Source organism: Mytilus californianus, unplaced genomic scaffold, assembly GCF_021869535.1.
Source record: "Mytilus californianus isolate M0D057914Y unplaced genomic scaffold, xbMytCali1.0.p SCAF_4, whole genome shotgun sequence".
NCBI classification, from domain to species: Eukaryota; Metazoa; Mollusca; class Bivalvia; order Mytilida; family Mytilidae; genus Mytilus; species Mytilus californianus.
In genome coordinates, this window is record NW_026262690.1 from 84,038,056 (window position 1) to 84,057,040 (window position 18,985).

Genomic DNA, 18,985 nt, shown 5'->3' on the forward strand with positions numbered 1-18,985 from the left:
GAGATGGCTGTCATTGAAACCAGAAATACATATAAATCATTAGAAAAATCATACAAATTTAAAATAACAATTGAATCAAACGTTGAATTTATCTCTTCGTATATTTTCACCCAAAAGTTGAATGGGATATAGAAATATGGTCTTCCTGTGACTTCTTCTGTTTCGGCAGTTAATCCCTGGCTGAAGTGCTGAGTCCATTTGGCTGTGCAAAATATATATTCGTAGTCACATCCGGACGCGTTTGGGAATTCTGCAGGGATCCGGCAAGAGTGCCAGGCTCTCTTTTCGTTAAAGAACTCTTGCTACAACTCTTTCAATGGTCCGTAGATAGCCTTTTGCAAGGAAAATAATTACACCTATCCAACATACTCCAATTCCCAGCGGCAGTCCAAAGTTATCATTTTAGTTTGTTTTACGGCTATGATTTGTTTTACAATTCTGGCGTACTTGTCACCGATGACAGATACGTTCGATTGTTGGTACAATTCGGTCCTTTTTTTCTCGTTTATCACATTACCGACTGCTATTTATAAGCTGGGGTTTACTCGTCACGACAGATGACATTAGTGAAGAAGGAGCTGCATACCTTTTTGGAGTATCAGAGTCCACCACTTTATTTGATGAGGTTTGTGTTGTTCAGTCTTTAATTTTCTGTGTTGTGTGTTGTGAATTGTTGTTAGTCTATTCTTTTTTTTCCTTGTGTCATAGTGTTAATTGTCTTTCGTCAAATTAAGTTTTTCAATGCCCCTTGATATCTTTGTACTTTCAGTTTTTACTACCAAAACTTTGTAGTTACATGAGCATCACAACGGGTGCCATATGTGGAGCAGGATCTGCTTACACTTCCTTAGCACTTGAGATAACGGCCGTGTTGCTCAGTCTCTAGTATTCTTTGTTGTTTGTTTTTTGTAGGCGGTTGTTTATCTTTTGGTCGGTTTTTTTTGCCATGACATTGTCAGTTTGTTTTCGAATTAGGAGTTTGACTATTCCTTTGGTATCTTCCGCCTATCTTAAATTAAATGAAATGATGGTCCGATCAAAGATTTTTTTAGGTAGATGACTTTCTACGTGGCCGTAACTGACTACAAATAGAAAAGTTGTATAAAAACCCATATATATTTCCCTTAAAAATTACGTACACTCATGTTGACCTTAATCGCCTTCAAACTAGATTACATTACAACCGAACCGAACCGATTAATAAAAAAATATATTTCAATCAAAACAAAGAAGCTTAAATCTATCGAAGTCTGGACCGTGCATTTTTGTGCAATGCTATCAATTAGAAATATTAATTTCTTTCCCTTACAAAAGTCAAAATAGGTCACACAAATCAAAGTGTGAATGTACGCTGTCTTGCTCGCCAAGTATTTACGGAAATATAAAATTTAACGTGGTATCCGGTGAATGAAACATGGATTGATTTATCTATAAACAAAGTAAACAGAGGTAAGTGGGGTAGTTTAAAATTTAGAATTCTTCTGTCCTTATGAATGAACTGGTGTATAAAATCTGAGAAATATTAATTTTGAAAAACAAATAAACTCTTACAATATGATTGCAAATACGGTAATCGGAAGAAATACGAGTTTATTTTTAACTTTTTGTTCGTAATTAGTACAAAAACAATGAGCTTATCACGAAACAATTGTTTCCGGTGGCGCGTTTTAATAATAAATAACAATTCATTCACAATTTCAAAATACGCCTTTAAATATACACCTTAACACGTTGAAAATTTAAAGAAGGACAAAGAACCTTACACAAACAAAATAACAATTGGTCAGAACATTTCTATTCACAAATCTACAATATATGTCAAACTTAATTGTTAAAGACGTCAAAAAATGTAACGTATATTATCTTACATTCATATCTCAATAACAAAACTTTTGTGTGTACTGAACCAAGACTGGTTACATGTACATGTATATATAGATTATAAACAAATATGGTATATCTCATGTGCAGGTTTGTCAATTTTCCTATATTTTGCTCTTAATATCTTCATATTTAAATCAGGATTGATCGATCGTGACTCTTTAGAACGAAAAGAGGCCCTCCGAATGTAAAATGTTAAGTATTAAATATAATAAAGTAAAATATCTTATGTTTTCATCGAAATGTTGTAGTAATCTCAGTCGAAATGTTACACAGATTCGGAACCATGGTTGTATTTAGATTTAGCAATTTCAATATTTTAGGTTCTATACTTATTAATTAATAATAATAATAATAAAAACCAGGTAAAATATTTGACATTAACAGTACACAAGATAGTTTAGTACATAAATACTTGTGTAAGGTCCAAAGTACGCGTCTATAGTCATTGTAAGGAAAAGTGTTACTTAGTTCTTTAAAAAGAAATTAAATCGTCCAAATTCTCAGAAAAAAAATCTACAGGGGGTAACCATTAAATAATGGATATTTTATGTATCATAATAGAGTACGGTATCACATAACCCATAACTACGGTAGCTAAATGCGTAGGTGATTAATTTCGGGGTTTTGATTGTTGTTCAAATTTTGTATTACAATGTATTTAGTTTCTTTAATGAATTTAGTCTAAGGAATCTAATTGCTAACGTTTCTAGGAATTGATGCTGTGTGTGAAGTATAAAAAAAGTATATTCAAGTTATTTGTTTAAAACAGTAATACAAAAAATGCAATTAAATTTGAAAAAAATATAATTAATGATTTTCAGAATTTAAGGAACCAATCACCTTTGAGTGTGTATGGTCATTTCTCTCGATATAAGGGGTTGGAGATGGATATATATTCTCGATAGTAAACGAATTCTTGATTTCTTTTAGCAGTGTTGTAAATATAACAGGAATATTGGAGGGTCTGGATTTGGTTTACAGAACAGAGAATAATGAGCCAAACACTGCAGAAAAATGGGCAAAAAAAAAGAATAGAGAATAATGAGCAAAATTTGTAAAAAATAGAGAAAAATTGCCTATTTTTTTTAGAATACAGAACTGAAAGACACCTCTTTCCATCCAGACCCTTCCATTGAACACTTGAAAAATCAAAGAAACAGAAGGACTGTTTTCACCTCATACGGGCTAAATGGTAGAGCTTCTATAGTTTTTTTTTCTAAGGGAAGTTATTCCATTAAAATATATTTAACTCCTTATCCACGAAATCTGTTCAATTAATAAAGTCTGTAATATTTGACAACTCTTTAAAGATGATCATTAAGCGATACAACCGGATGCTGTGTGTAACTAATGGTCACATAAAGTTTTATGATCTTTATATATATAAATGGCATAGAAAGACAAAACGTTTTAATTTAAGTTCAAGAAGAAAAGAAATTAACTTAACACTTGTATAAGGTCCAAAGTACACGTCTGTCGTCATTGTAAGTAATTTTTAAAGTGTAACTTAGTTCTTTAATCAGAGATTGAATTATTCAAATTCTCAGAAAAAAAATCGACCAGGGGGGTGTGGGGGGAGTGACTATACATTGTAAGAATGAAAGAATGGGGTAATTGTATTTATCATAATAGATTACTGTATTGCATAACCAATAACTACGGTAGCTAAATGCGTAGGTGATTAATTACATGGTTCTGATTGTTGTTTAAATATTTTTGGATTTCTTTTGTATTCCAATGTATTTACTTTCTTTAATGAATTTAGTCTTGTAATCTGATCGCTAATTTTTCTTGGGATTGCTGCTGTCTGTAAAGTATAAAAAGACACCATATTAAGGTTATTTGCTTAAAACAGTAATTATAAAAATGCAATTAAATTTGAAAAAAAAAAAGAATGACTTTCAGAACCAATCAACTTCGAGTGTATATAGTCATTCTTTGAATATAAGGGTTCGGACAAGGACAAAAGTCCCCGGTAGAAAACGGATTCTTGATTTTATTAAGCAGTGTTGCAAACACACAGAATAAATGTTTTCACATTATACGAGCTAATTGGTAGAGTTTCTATAATCGTCTAAAGATTATTTTTTTAAGATAAGGTTTTCTATTAAAATACATTTAACTCCTTATCCACAAATCTGTTTTAATATTTGACAACTCTTTGAGGATGATTATTGAACGCTACAACCGGATTCGGTGTGTAATTAAAGGTCAAATGATGAAACCCTAAGTTATTATCTTTATATATAAATGACATAGAAAGACGAAACATTCTTTATTTAGTTCAAAAGTCATTAATGACACAATTTGGCCAAAATTATGACATAAATGAAAACTTTACATGAAGCAACCATTTCGCGTTGGATTAATTATCACACATTTAAAGGTGGTTATATTTTTACTCTTAAGTTTAAAAGATTATGGTAGTAATCAAAAGGTCAGAAGTCACACAAATTTGGACAAAGATGGAAATATTACGACCTCATTTGTAAATATGTTTTTTTTACATTTTTCTTTCTTTTTATTGGTAAAATTGCAAAATTTGATATTAACTGCTGATTTAACACAATTTGAAAGTCAGAACAACTTTTATATATGTAATATCAAATCTGTAATGCGGTTTATGAAAGAACATTTATAGTGCTGGCAAAATATGTCATGATACTTCACTAATACATGAGCAAAAGAATACCATCATTGAGCCGATTTTGAGGCTTATTGACCTCTCGCCACTAATTTGTGGCTCCTCATATTGTTATAATGATACAAAATTCCAGCCAGATTTTTGTCACTATTGTTAACTCTAAAAAACGTTTTGGTTGGAATAAAGCTTTAAATGTCAATATTAAACTAAACTTTAACTTGACCATAAAATGTTTGAACCATGTTTGCCAGTGGCTAAATTATACAAAATAACAGGCAACTTTTCAGGTTACATACTTAAACCACCTATAATTAATACGTTATGGTAATTGATTTAAACCTCCAATGGATATCTGCCCAATTTATCATAGGTCATAAAATCTGGAGTTGACTTTTTGACTCCAAGAAATACTTTACAAAATTTTATGTGGACCCTTTCGATTAATGAATTATTTTCAAAACCCCAAACTTTGCACCCATACACTAGAATTGGTTGAGATGGATTTTATTGTGCTCGACTGACAATAAAGCTAAAACAGGGGAGGGGTCCAGGAATTTAAAAATTTAAATAAAACTGAACATATACCAATTCAGATTTTTTTTTTGGTTTGTGCCAAAAAGGATATTTTTTTCAATCAAAAGGGGGAGGGGTATACCTTCTATGCCCCCTGAATTTGCCATTGTATAAAAACCATTACAGGAATTACTAAAACATATTTGAAAGTACAACAGACCACATCAATCACCAATAACCGATTCCCACGAGAAAAAGACGCACAAACAACAACGAACAACACATGGTCCATATAGCCCTACTTTGTATAGATCCAAAACGATTTTTGGTGATTATATATTGGCCATCGTTGTGTACGTGGCCGAAAAACTCAAAATATATAACTGCTCCCAATGAAAAAATAAACATAAGCTAGAACAGGGAAGTACCACAAAAATGGATTATAAGGATTTCTTTTTAAATATCATCGAAATTAGGATTTGCTAATATTTTCAATAAAATAGAAAATGAGTCCAATTTCTTTGTTACCTGTCGCCAAAAAAAAAAAAAAAAACCCTACGTCTGAAATTTAACTTAATGCTTGTAAACATATTTTAAAAAAAGCTATATAGTTTAGATCAAAACAAATAAACTGTCAAAAATACTATCTACGTATGAACTTAAATATTCTCCAACTATCAAATAGTCCATACCACTACTGAAAGCAGACTAGTTACATGTAACTGTATAGTTCACAGCACCTCTACGCAATTAACAAAGTTTTGCGGAATATCGTATATTTCATTTTATTTGTTTTGCATAACAGTTTGAACAAGTGGAGGTTCCATCAACCCTGCAGATTATAAATGCGCATTTTAAATAGAGATATCGTTATTTATTTTTTACGTTTAAATATTGCATCATCTATTCGCTGTGAGTAAACATCACGGTGACCTCTAACTAGTTGCTACTTTCTACGTCATTTGGTTTCTGGTGTGGAGCTGACACATTGGCAATCATACCACAGCCTCTCAGTTTTATGTAGCTAATTGCTTTAAATAGAAATAAACCGATAAATATCCTATAATTAACAGTAAAAAGAAACCAAACAAATGATGCTTATAATCACAAATCACGACTTATATGTATTATATAAATAAAACGGAAACAGATAATAATAACATCCTAAGTTTGGTTATGCTGTACAGGGTACGATCAAAATCAAAGCCGGCGTTTCCTTCCATTGAAATTGTTTGATATCAAGTTGTTTTTAAAATAGAACGCAACTTCCGTAATGCATGATGCGAAAAAAGTTATTTTTTTAGTATATATCGAGTTCAAAATATGGTATCATTGACGAAACCTTCAGCAACATATAGCAATAAATATACATTATGTTCATAAACTATACAATATTAGGTCAATGTTAGAAAAATATAAACTTTTTTTGTATGAGGCTGAGAAACTGGGGATGGGCGAGGTTTAACCGAGCCCTTCCCCAGTTTTGTGCCGAAATTAAAAAAGTTTATATTTTTTCTGACATTGACCTAATACTGTTTTTATTTAAATTGTAGCGCAAATTTCAAACTTATTTTCATCCCTAAATAAACCCCTGATTGTGGAAAAAGTGTTCCATGATGAAATTGACATTGCACAAAATATAGCTTTGTTACTATATTTAGGAAACAAACACAGCTAGTTGTAGTATAAAAGTAACGACGGACATAAATAGCAGTATAAAAATACAGCTATCTGGACTTTTCCCTGTTCTGCATTGGTATACTTGCTAAAGGGACATACCTGTTGCCTCAAGATTTCCGGACTACCACCACACCCATTAAAATATACTACAAAATACTGTGAAAGATGAGATTCAAATTAAAGTTTGACTATTTAAGTCAGAGCATCATGACCTCAAATAACTCTCTTCAGAGACATATTGGCCACGGGGCTGGAGACATTTATTTGTCTATGGGGATATTTTGCAGTCACATCCGGTCATACTGTGGTAATCAAAGCTAATGCCCTGGTCATCAATTTCGCTGCATTTTTATGAAGCCCTAATTTTCATCTCTATATATGTGTCAGCGACTCTTTTCACAAAAAATCTTACGATTAAAAATGATCGTAAGTTATACTGAAATGTGTATGATTTTTTGTGAAATGAGCCGCTGGTACGTAGGGAAAGTTTTGCAAGGTAGAATTATTTTTCTGTACGGATATGCTCTAATATAAAAAAATGTTCGCCGTTCCACCCACTTTTTAAAACCTAACTTATTGAATTACTAAGCGTTAAAGTTGTTTTCGCCCTGAATATTAAGTGATATTTCTCTAGAATTTTGTAAAAACGTGTATCCATTCTACATTTTAAGTATATTGTAGCAGTGTCTCATTTATAAACTAATGCATTTAAAATGTATCTTCTGTTTGATTACATAAAAAGTAAAATAAGAAAAATACCGAACTACAAGGAAAATTCAAAACGGAAAGTCCCTTATCAAATGGCAAAATCAAAAACCCAAAGACATCAAACGAATGGAAACTAATTGACAAATGGTTATTGCAAAATTGTTGTTGATTTTTAATTTTGTCTATTTAGGGGGCTACCGTCGATTTGTCCATCAACACTTTTAAATGACTTACAATTGTGGATGTTGCACTGCATCAAGATTTTCCTACACTTTTTATTGTGTTGCGATTTGAAATCTATTCAGGACTTCAATGGCTGATACGAGAGTCTTATCAGTATCAATAGTTAAAGTATAAAGCTTGCTTCCGGTAACTGTTGATTATTCATAACACATTGTGCTTTGTTCTTGCCTTCCGTTATAACGATATAACTCATACAAGTTTTTCTTAAATTTATTTAAGAAATAAATGCCTCTTTTTGTAATTTTATTGGGGTGTAAAAGTGTTGACCGAAGCACATTTTGTATGAAGCACGGAAAAAAGAAGCATTCATTTCTTATAATAACATTTTTATGCGAGGACCATGAAAAAAAAGTTTTATCAAGTTTTTCTTTTATTTACCTGTGCACTTTTTTGTGCAAGTACGTGTCCTTACGAATGTAACATTTCATTTTGATATGAAGATTAATTTTTGAATGACGGAAAGTCCCTTATCAAATGGCAAAATCAAAAGCTCAAACACATCAAACGAATGTAAAACAACTGTCATATTCCCGACTTGTAAAGACATTTCCTAATGTAGAAAATGGTGGATAAAACCTCTCACTTGTATGACAGTCGCATATAATTTGCTTAGTTGCTTTTACAAATCTGTCTCCTAGTATACAAATAATGCACCTGTTGGTCAAACCAGTTTTATGTGCACACCCCCTTTTACATGTGTAAACCATATGTCTTAAAAGTAAAATACAATAAAAACATGAACAGTCTAGCGACCTTCAGGATGATCACTAAATTGAATAAGGAAATAAAAAAACAGCACATAATTCGAAATCGCGGTATGAAATTGTGGTCGCATCATGTTTCCTTGTATTGTGTAAAAAGTTTATACGCTTTAATCAAGTGACACTTTGAGTGCCACCCGGAAAACTAAAAACTTTCATTTCCTATACAAGGAAGGGGCAGAACTCATCGACTTTTAACAACCTATATAAAAGGCACTTTGAAATTTTTGTAAATGCGTAAATTACATCAAATCTCATTCAAATGATCCGTCCTCTGCATTTCAAAATGATGTTAAGTGTTTTCAGTATTCAACATAGACTAAACTGGCAGAAACAGAAACCGGCATCTTTGATTACAAAGTTTTAATTATAAATGTTAAAGTATTAGGTATTGAATTACTTCTAAAAATTATCTTGAAGATTCTTCTCTTCAATTGCATCCTAGTACAACACAAAATGTACTTATATAAGTAGGTTATTATGCTGACTTATTTTATATACACTCAAGGATGATCATTTGCAAGGGTATAAAAATAAAGAAAAAAATATCAGGTGTAAGCTTATTTTCATGCAAGCATTTGGGATTTACGAACATTTTAAAATAATGTTTATTTTTCAAATTTTTATGGCAAACTTTTTCACGAAAATATTCAGTGGACAAGGTTTGAGATTTATCAACCAAAAGTCTATAATTATTGACTACACAGCTGAAGTTTGTGGTAAAATTTACAATTATTAGGTCTTTCCACTTTTCTGTAGAAACCACATATCAGTGTACAATAAGCTATCATTTGACGCTGGATATGATATTTTAATAGTTCTATATCAAAATTGATCTTTATGGGTGGAAAGACCTTCAATTGTTCTCTGAACAATTGGTTTTTAATTAGGTCTTTCCACTTTTCTGTGGAAAGACCTATTGTATTTGTTCTGATAATTATTATTTTCTTCCGCCAAATTTTGTTCTCGCGTAAAATTTTTGTTTCGCAAGATGTCGCTTAGATATTTCTTACATAGTATCATACAGTTTATGCGCTTTTTATTTTCACCCATTCTTAGCCGAACAATTTTTTTTGTAGGAGTTATCTCCCCGAACACTGTTTTCCTTGTGACTGCATCTCCTCCGTAACCGTATAAGAAAGCGACAAATTTATTTTATAAAATTGCTCGTTATATCCTTCGCATGATTTGTTCAATTTTGACCGAAGCCATACGAACACTCCATATGAGAGTTATTTCCCCTTATGCATTTGATATAAGTGATATGCATTTCTATCTTGTAAACCATAAGTGATAGAGACCTAGGATCTGTTGATTTGAGGTCCTTGATCCAAAAATAAGAAAATTAAGTCAAGGTCAGAGGTCAAGATCATATTTTTAATTTTTGATTTTGGCTTATTTTCAATTCTTTTCAAAAACCGTATAAGATATTGACAACATATGTTTACTTAATTGTAAGTTGCAACATGTCGTAACACATAAATTTTGGTTGAAAGGGTACACTAACATTAAATTGGAGTTTTCTCCCCTCTTATATTAAAAATTAGGCATATAGTGATATAACTCATTAACCATGTATAATTAAGACCTATAGTCTTTTGATTTGAAGCCCTTGGTTTATGACCTTGAAATTGAGCCCAAGGTCATAGGTAAAATTGACGTTTTAGATTTTGACCTTTGCTTTTACCTCATATGTATACATGATAAAGCCATGGGACTTTTTGCATTACGTTGCAAGCCACTTGACCATGGAAAAGCCAACCGGAAGTGACCTGGTGTAAAGCGGAAGTAGCTATTTTTTGTACTTATTTAATGTCAAAGTATATTGAACCATATATTTTTGGAAGCAGTATCAAGTAAACTATCAAATACAACCGGAAGTGACATTTTTCAAACCGGAAGTAACAATGTATCTCCCTTATTTAGAAAAAAAATGTATAGAAACCACATATCAGTGTACAATAAGCTATCATTTGACACTGGATATGATATTTTAATAGTTCTATATCAAAATTGATCTTTATGGGTGGAAAGACCTTCAATTGTTCTCTGAACAATTGGTTTTTAATTATTATTTTTATTTTTTTCTTCCGCCTAATTTTGTTCTCGCGTAAAATTTTTGTTTCGCAAGATGTCGCTTAGATATTTCTTATATAGTATCATACAGTTTATGCGCTTTTTATTTTCACCCATTATAAGCCGAACAATTTTCTTTGTAGGAGTTATCTCCCTGAACACTGTTTTCCTTGTGACTGCATCTCCTCCGTAACCGTAAAAGAGAGCGACAAATTTATTTTATAAAATTGCTCGTTATATCCTTCGCATGATTTGTTCAATTTTGACCGAAGCCATACGAACACTCCATATGAGAGTTATTTCCCCTCATGCATTTGATATAAGTGATATGCATTTCTATCTTGTAAACCATAAGTGATAGAGACCTAGGATCTGTTGATTTGAGGTCCTTGATCCAAAAATAAGAAAATTAAGTCAAGGTCAGAGGTCAAGATCATATTTTTAATTTTTGATTTTGGCTTATTTTCAATTCTTTTCAAAAACCGTATAAGATATCGACAACATATTTTTACTAAACTGTAAGTTGCAACATGTCGTAACACATAAATTTTGGTTGAAAGTGTACGCTAACATTAAATTGGAGTTTTCTCCCCTCTTATATTAAAAATTAGACATATTGTGATATAACTCATTAACCATATATAATTAAGACCTATAGTCTTTTGATTTGAAGCCCTTGGTTTATGACCTTGAAATTGAGCCCAAGGTCATAGGTAAAATTGACGTTTTAGATTTTGACCTTTGCTTTTACCTCATATGTATACATGATAAAGCCATGGGACTTTTTGCATTACGTTGCAAGCCACTTGACCATGGAAAAGCCAACCGGAAGTGACCTGGTGTAAAGCGGAAGTAGCTATTTTTTGTACTTATTTAATGTCAAAGTATATTGAACCATATATTTTTGGAAGCAGTATCAAGTAAACTATCAAATACAACCGGAAGTGACATTTTTCAAACCGGAAGTAACAATGTATCTCCCTTATTTAGAAAAAAAATGTATAGAAACCACATATCAGTGTACAATAAGCTATCATTTGACACTGGATATGATATTTTAATAGTTCTATATCAAAATTGATCTTTATGGGTGGAAAGACCTTCAATTGTTCTCTGAACAATTGGTTTTTAATTATTATTTTTATTTTTTTCTTCCGCCTAATTTTGTTCTCGCGTAAAATTTTTGTTTCGCAAGATGTCGCTTAGATATTTCTTATATAGTATCATACAGTTTATGCGCTTTTTATTTTCACCCATTATAAGCCGAACAATTTTCTTTGTAGGAGTTATCTCCCTGAACACTGTTTTCCTTGTGACTGCATCTCCTCCGTAACCGTAAAAGAAAGCGACAAATTTATTTTATAAAATTGCTCGTTATATCCTTCGCATGATTTGTTCAATTTTGACCGAAGCCATACGAACACTCCATATGAGAGTTATTTCCCCTTATGCATTTGATATAAGTGATATGCATTTCTATCTTGTAAACCATAAGTGATAGAGACCTAGGATCTGTTGATTTGAGGTCCTTGATCCAAAAATAAGAAAATTAAGTCAAGGTCAGAGGTCAAGATCATATTTTTAATTTTTGATTTTGGCTTATTTTCAATTCTTTTCAAAAACCGTATAAGATATCGACAACATATTTTTACTAAACTGTAAGTTGCAACATGTCGTAACACATAAATTTTGGTTGAAAGTGTACGCTAACATTAAATTGGAGTTTTCTCCCCTCTTATATTAAAAATTAGACATATTGTGATATAACTCATTAACCATATATAATTAAGACCTATAGTCTTTTGATTTGAAGCCCTTGGTTTATGACCTTGAAATTGAGCCCAAGGTCATAGGTAAAATTGACGTTTTAGATTTTGACCTTTGCTTTTACCTCATATGTATACATGATAAAGCCATGGGACTTTTTGCATTACGTTGCAAGCCACTTGACCAAGGAAAAGCCAACCGGAAGTGACCTGGTGTAAAGCGGAAGTAGCTATTTTTTGTACTAATTTAATGTCAAAGTATATTGAACCATATATTTTTGGAATCAGTATCAAGTAAACTATAAAAAAACCCGGAAGTGACATTTTTCAAACCGGAAGTAACAATGTATCTCCCTTATTTAGAAAAAAAATGTATAGAAACCACATATCAGTGTACAATAAGCTATCATTTGACGCTGGATATGATATTTTAATAGTTCTATATCAAAATTGATCTTTATGGGTGGAAAGACCTTCAATTGTTCTCTGAACAATTGGTTTTTAATTATTATTTTTATTTTTTTCTTCCGCCTAATTTTGTTCTCGCGTTAAATTTTTGTTTCGCAAGATGTCGCTTAGATATTTCTTATATAGTATCATACAGTTTATGCGCTTTTTATTTTCACCCATTCTAAGCCGAACAATTTTCTTTGTAGGAGTTATCTCCCTGAACACTGTTTTCCTTGTGACTGCATCTCCTCCGTAACCGTAAAAGAAAGCGACAAATTTATTTTATAAAATTGCTCGTTATATCCTTCGCATGATTTGTTCAATTTTGACCGAAGCCATACGAACACTCCATATGAGAGTTATTTCCCCTTATGCATTTCATATAAGTGATATGCATTTCTATCTTGTAAACCATAAGTGATAGAGACCTAGGATCTGTTGATTTGAGGTCCTTGATCCAAAAATAAGAAAATTAAGTCAAGGTCAGAGGTCAAGATCATATTTTTAATTTTTGATTTTGGCTTATTTTCAATTCTTTTCAAAAACCGTATAAGATATCGACAACATATTTTTACTAAACTGTAAGTTGCGACATGTCGTAACACATAAATTTTGGTTGAAAGGGTACGCTAACATTAAATTGGAGTTTTCTCCCCTCTTATATTAAAAATTAGACATATTGTGATATAACTCATTAACCATATATAATTAAGACCTATAGTCTTTTGATTTGAAGCCCTTGGTTTATGACCTTGAAATTGAGCCCAAGGTCATAGGTAAAATTGACGTTTTAGATTTTGACCTTTGCTTTTACCTCATATATATACATGATAAAGCCATGGGACTTTTTGCATTACGTTGCAAGCCACTTGACCATGGAAAAGCCAACCGGAAGTGACCTGGTGTAAAGCGGAAGTAGCTATTTTTTGTACTTATTTAATGTCAAAGTATATTGAACCATATATTTTTGGAAGCAGTATCAAGTAAACTATCAAATACAACCGGAAGTGACATATTTCAAACCGGAAGTAACAATTTATCTCCCTTATTTAGAAAAAAATGTATAGAAACCATATATTTTTGGAATCAGTGTACAATAAGCTATCATTTGACGCTGGATATGATATATCAAACTGAATTTTAATAGTTCTATATCAAAATTGATCTTTATGGGTGGAAAGACCTTCAATTGTTCTCTGAACAATTGGTTTTTAATTAATACATATGTTGCTTCTAGATGTATGTTACTTTCTAAATGAAAGAACCTAACATTGTACGTATACGAAATAAACAATTACTAGTGAAGGTTAAGCAGGTTAAGTATACAAAAGATGTAATTTGAGTTTACTTTCAGCTGTATATGTAACAGCCACTATGTTCCGGCAGTTACTTTGTTCCGGCGGAACTTTTCAACTAGTTATTTCGTTCCGACGGAACTTTCCAACTAGTTGTTTTATTCCGAGTGCAGTTGAAAAGTTCCGGAAAAAAGTAGCTAGTTGATAAGTTCCGTTTGAACTTTTAAGCTAGTTTGCTATTTCCAGTTTGGGATAATTCGCCGATGAAGGAGGAACTATGTAGCTATTTGATAAGTTCCGTTTGGCATTTGTGGCTAGTGTCTTGTAGTCACTTGGTTCCGTTTTTTAAAAGTTCAATGATGATATGTTCTTCCCTTTTTTAGATAATTCTCTGAATGTAGATGTCTGACTATTTGATATTTTCCGTTGGTAATTTTGACTTGTTTGTTAGTTCCGTTATAGATTTATTTGACAAAGAGGAATTTTGTGACTAGTGATAAGTTCCGTTTGACTTTTGTGGCTTGTATCTATGTTCCCCTTTGAAAAGGTTCAAAGATAATATGTTGCGCATTTACTTTGCATCAATTCTCCAAATGGAACTTTGTGACTGGTTGATAAGTTCCGTTGGAACTTTTGGGCTAGTTTGTTAGTTCCGGTTTTGAGTAAGTTGGCAAAAAGGAACTTTCTAACTAGTTGATATGTTCCGTTGGAACTTTTCAACTAGTCACTTTGTTCCGGTGGAACTTTTCAACCAGAGGAGGAACAAAGTAACTAGTTAATAAGTTCCTCCGGAACTTTTCGGCTAGTTAGTTTTTTCCGCCCGGAACTTTCCAACGTCGGAACAAAAGAGCATTTACATAAGCATTCTTTGATCTGGTTCAGTCTATATTATTGTTTGGTTTGTTCTTATGGTTTAGTTGTCTATTATATCGTTACTGTATAAATGAATTCATTTTCCAGTTTTTTATTTGTTTTATGGTTTTTATGTACCATATACATATTATACCTGGCGTGCGTAATAGGGTGAAAAAGGGGGTTGCAATCTAAAAAAAATACTACTGTAACTCAACCACAACGTTGTTCCCGTCCTACGTCTGGAAACTCGACAGTTATTATCTCATATCATATCTTAACGTTTCTAGTCATTTGCAGAATTTGTTATTGATTGGAGATCTTTGGTTGTCTATGCTAAACTTTTTTCGCAACTTTCTTTCCGAATCGGAGTGATTTAGGCATATTATCTAGACATATGAATATTTTTTAAGACTGTATGTTGACATCTAGACTAAACGTATACACCACATCTTATTTCTATTCATATGCATTTTTAAACTGATCGACAGCTTAATTACTCTGTAAGCTAAGAATTTTATTTCACAGATTCTGTTATTAAGACGCCGATACTTTTAGACAACATACATCTGTACAGAAACGTGTTGATTGCTTGTTAACTTTGTGATTCTAATTTAGCAGTTCATTTGCACTCTGAAACTCATGCATTAACTCTAAATATATGCACAAAATACAGTAAAACGTGTGGACATTCAATGATCCCATCTACTTGAAGTAGGTACATATATATGAGTGTCTCCAAGCCCAGGACATCCGAGATTGTCTGACGTTTGTCCGAATAGCAAAAGAATGAATCAGAATAATATACAGGAACATCCATACAGCAAGAGCAATTTAAACTTATGAAGGGATCGAATACACACTTCCTGCTTTGGGGTGACTAAAGTGTTTTACTTCATATAATGCTGTGTTTCCTTTTCCCGAGTATTATTCATAATACTTAAGTCAGTGGAGTGTATCAATTATAATATCGTGTTTACAGATTTGTTGGATAATTATTTATATTTGTAACTTGTCTTTTTATTTGACGTAAGTATTCACATAAAATGTGCGGTTTAATAAATGTATACACTTATTTCTTGAAGTATGAAATAGTTAATTATTTTAAAATAGATAAACTTAGCGTTTTTTTTTTATTTAACTTCCTATGTTGCATTAACTGTCATCATGTTGTTCAGCAATCAAACTTATTTGACAATAACTATTTGAATCGTTTTTTATTTAACTTCCTATGTTGCATTAACTGCACGTCATCATGTTGTTCAGCAATCAAACTTATTTGACAATAACTATTTGAATGAAAAAATATGACAATTATCCTGTATGTCATAATATTCATCTGAAAAAAAATATATTTTGTTTGATTAATATGAAAAAAAGATAATGTTTCGAATGTTACCATGGGAATAATGCATTGCATTTGCCAGGATATTACTAATCCATTTAAAAATCACAAACTTTTGTGTTTGATTTTAACAATTCACAACAACTTACAACCAATGGTAAATAAAGTCAGCTGCAAATCAATAAATATATAGACGAGGGTCTGGATGGGATTTACAGAATAGAGAATAATGGGCAAAAAGTGCATAATAAAGGAATAAATAATGGAGAAAAATAGGCAAACATATAAAGAATAGAGAATAATGTGGGGCTAACATATAATGGGCAAAATAAATAGAAAATATAGAAAATGGTCTAAAAAATTAAGGAACAAAGAAATGAAGGAACCCCCATCCAGACCTTCATATATGCAGCGTGTCACTGATGTCTTTATTTTTTATCTTTTCAGAGTGAGGATGAATAAACCTTAGCAAGCAATATGAATTTTGATATGAATAGTTCTTTGGAAATTAATTCAACTATAACTGCGGATGAGGAAGGAACATGTCGGATCTCAAACTGGTTGATAGTTAAGGCAGAGAACGATAAGCAGCCATTAATTTCCGTGATTTGTGCCATAGCTGTTCTGTTACTAACTGGAATGATTGGAAATGGATTAGTGATATATGTGTACTCTCGGAAGCCAAAAACTACAACAAATCGTATTTTTATTTTAGCTCTAGCAATTCTTGATTTTTTAAGTTGTACAGTAGTAATACCATTTGAGATCTATGATTTGGGACACACGTTTACATTCACACGGACGATTTTATGTAAACTTGCTCGATTCAGTGAATTTATGTTAATATTAGGAGCCGGATTTACATTAGTTGCGATTTCAATAGACCGATATGTACATTTATGTCGTTATAAATCTCGTTTGCTTCTAACGGCTAGTCGTGCCAAGAAAGTGTGTGGATTCTGCGTGTTTCTTGGTTTACTCTTTGCCGTACCCCTAGTGAAGTTTGCTGGACTTGAAAAGATACCGTTGAATGTTAATAACACAAACGTGACAGCATGTGGTTGTACAACATTTGAAAACCCGAATGCAAAAAGCGGGAAAATTTACACTTACTTGCTGATGACTACTTTTCTATCAGCTCTTATAACAATGTTAGTTTCCTATTGTTTTATTGGTGCGACCTTATACGGACGGCGTCAAGGAAAAACAAGGAATGGTTTAACATTTATAACTAATACCGAAGAAACAAAACGTCTACATAAAACTAAAGCGTTCCCGGAAATGAGGAAAAAGGAAAGTTTTGCCATTGGGAAGTCAGCATTTAGTTTAAATGGATCAACCTTTGTTTTTTTAACAGTTACTGTTGTGTTTGTGTTGGGATTTGTACCACATTTAGGTGTACGTGTCCTCCGTTTTCTCCACCTTGCTTTCAATGAAGATACCTCAATGGATTTGTTGTATAATTTCTTAGTCCGATCATATTTGATTAACAGTGTCTCTAATCCGTTTATATATAGTATTATACACAAGCGGTTTAGGGATGAATTGTTAAAAACTGTGAAATCTATTATTTGTTGTAAAAAGAAATCTCCTTTATCAAGATCACAAAGGTCAAGGACTAATTCGACTAATAATGAAACTTCATTCACATAATAATGGCCCATATTTATATTGATTCATAAATACTTAAATAAATTTTTATTCAAACATACTTTTTTACATTTTTTAATCCGGCAAAAAATTCTATTATCAGAAATTTTTCCTCTTATGAGCACAATAAGCTGACTATCAATACGAAAATAATGAGATGACTACAAATGTGAAGACTATCCACCAAAGATCGAAGGAAAGGGATGTAAACAACAAACAGATTACCTGGTTTTAATCGTCTGTTTACTTTACCTGGTTTTAATCGTCTGTTTACTTTACCTGGTTTTAATGGTCTGTTTACTTTTCTTATACAACTCATCACTATATAAATATTTATTAGAATCATATCCCAAAGGTGCTAATTACAATTTTATTCTGCAATGTCACAGAATAACTGGTGTTTTTATAATTATAGAGCTTAAATAAAACCAGATTGCTCCAATCACATAGACCTTATTGCTATTTATTCCAATCCGGATGAGTTCTGAAATTACACAGTTTTTCATGACGTCTCAAAGAAGCTAACTATAGCTATAGGGCCCTGTTTAAACAATGTATTGTGCATAAAACGTTTCAAAATTAATTCTTTATACAATCGTATAAAATTCAAATAAACCATTTTATGACTATAGTTTGTCTATAACAAAATGGTTCATAAACTATCAAAAGTTTTAAATTTTCGCTTTCTTAACTTTTACCTTCTCAGCTCATTATACTTATGACATATGTTTTTGCAACACTTGACCCCAACAGGAAATTGTCTATGTAATTGTTTTTTTTGGGTTTTTTTTTTGCGGATTGGACTAAATAGGAAAAAGGTCTTTTTGTGGCATTATAAAATAGGAGCTGCGTAACCGAAAACTAATTTTCAGAAATAATATGAACGTTGACAAGTCTACAAATAACGGGTAGAATGTCTCCTTAACTAACCAGTGCTAACTGCATTTAAAGGGAAATCAGGAACCGGAATCAATAGTGTAAAACACAAACTAAGCAAATCAAAAGCAAGAGAACGGGTAAAGGGACAAGTAATGATAGATTGTAAGTTCCTTAACGTCCAGTAGCAAACATTTCATGACTATTCAGAACCTGGAAAAACCAGGGGAAAAAATGGACAA

General features: G+C 32.0%; 1 protein-coding gene across 5 annotated transcripts; it reads left to right on the plus strand.

Annotated features, from left to right (window-relative positions):
• The first annotated feature begins 1,298 nt into the window (after nucleotides 1-1,298).
• On the plus strand, nucleotides 1,299-17,928 carry LOC127738742 (neuropeptides B/W receptor type 2-like). 5 transcript variants are annotated; one of them, XM_052250077.1, is made up of 2 exons: nucleotides 1,299-1,449; nucleotides 16,665-17,928. In XM_052250077.1, exon 2 carries the CDS (start codon nucleotides 16,695-16,697, stop codon nucleotides 17,868-17,870), a length of 1,176 nt encoding a protein of 391 aa, XP_052106037.1. In that variant the 5' UTR covers nucleotides 1,299-1,449; nucleotides 16,665-16,694; the 3' UTR covers nucleotides 17,871-17,928. The 5 variants fall into 5 exon arrangements, with proteins under 5 accessions (XP_052106037.1, XP_052106038.1, XP_052106042.1 ...); XM_052250078.1 differs by lacking the exon at nucleotides 1,299-1,449 and adding an exon at nucleotides 1,883-1,971; XM_052250082.1 differs by lacking the exon at nucleotides 1,299-1,449 and adding an exon at nucleotides 2,016-2,170.
• The last annotated feature ends 1,057 nt before the right edge of the window (nucleotides 17,929-18,985 follow it).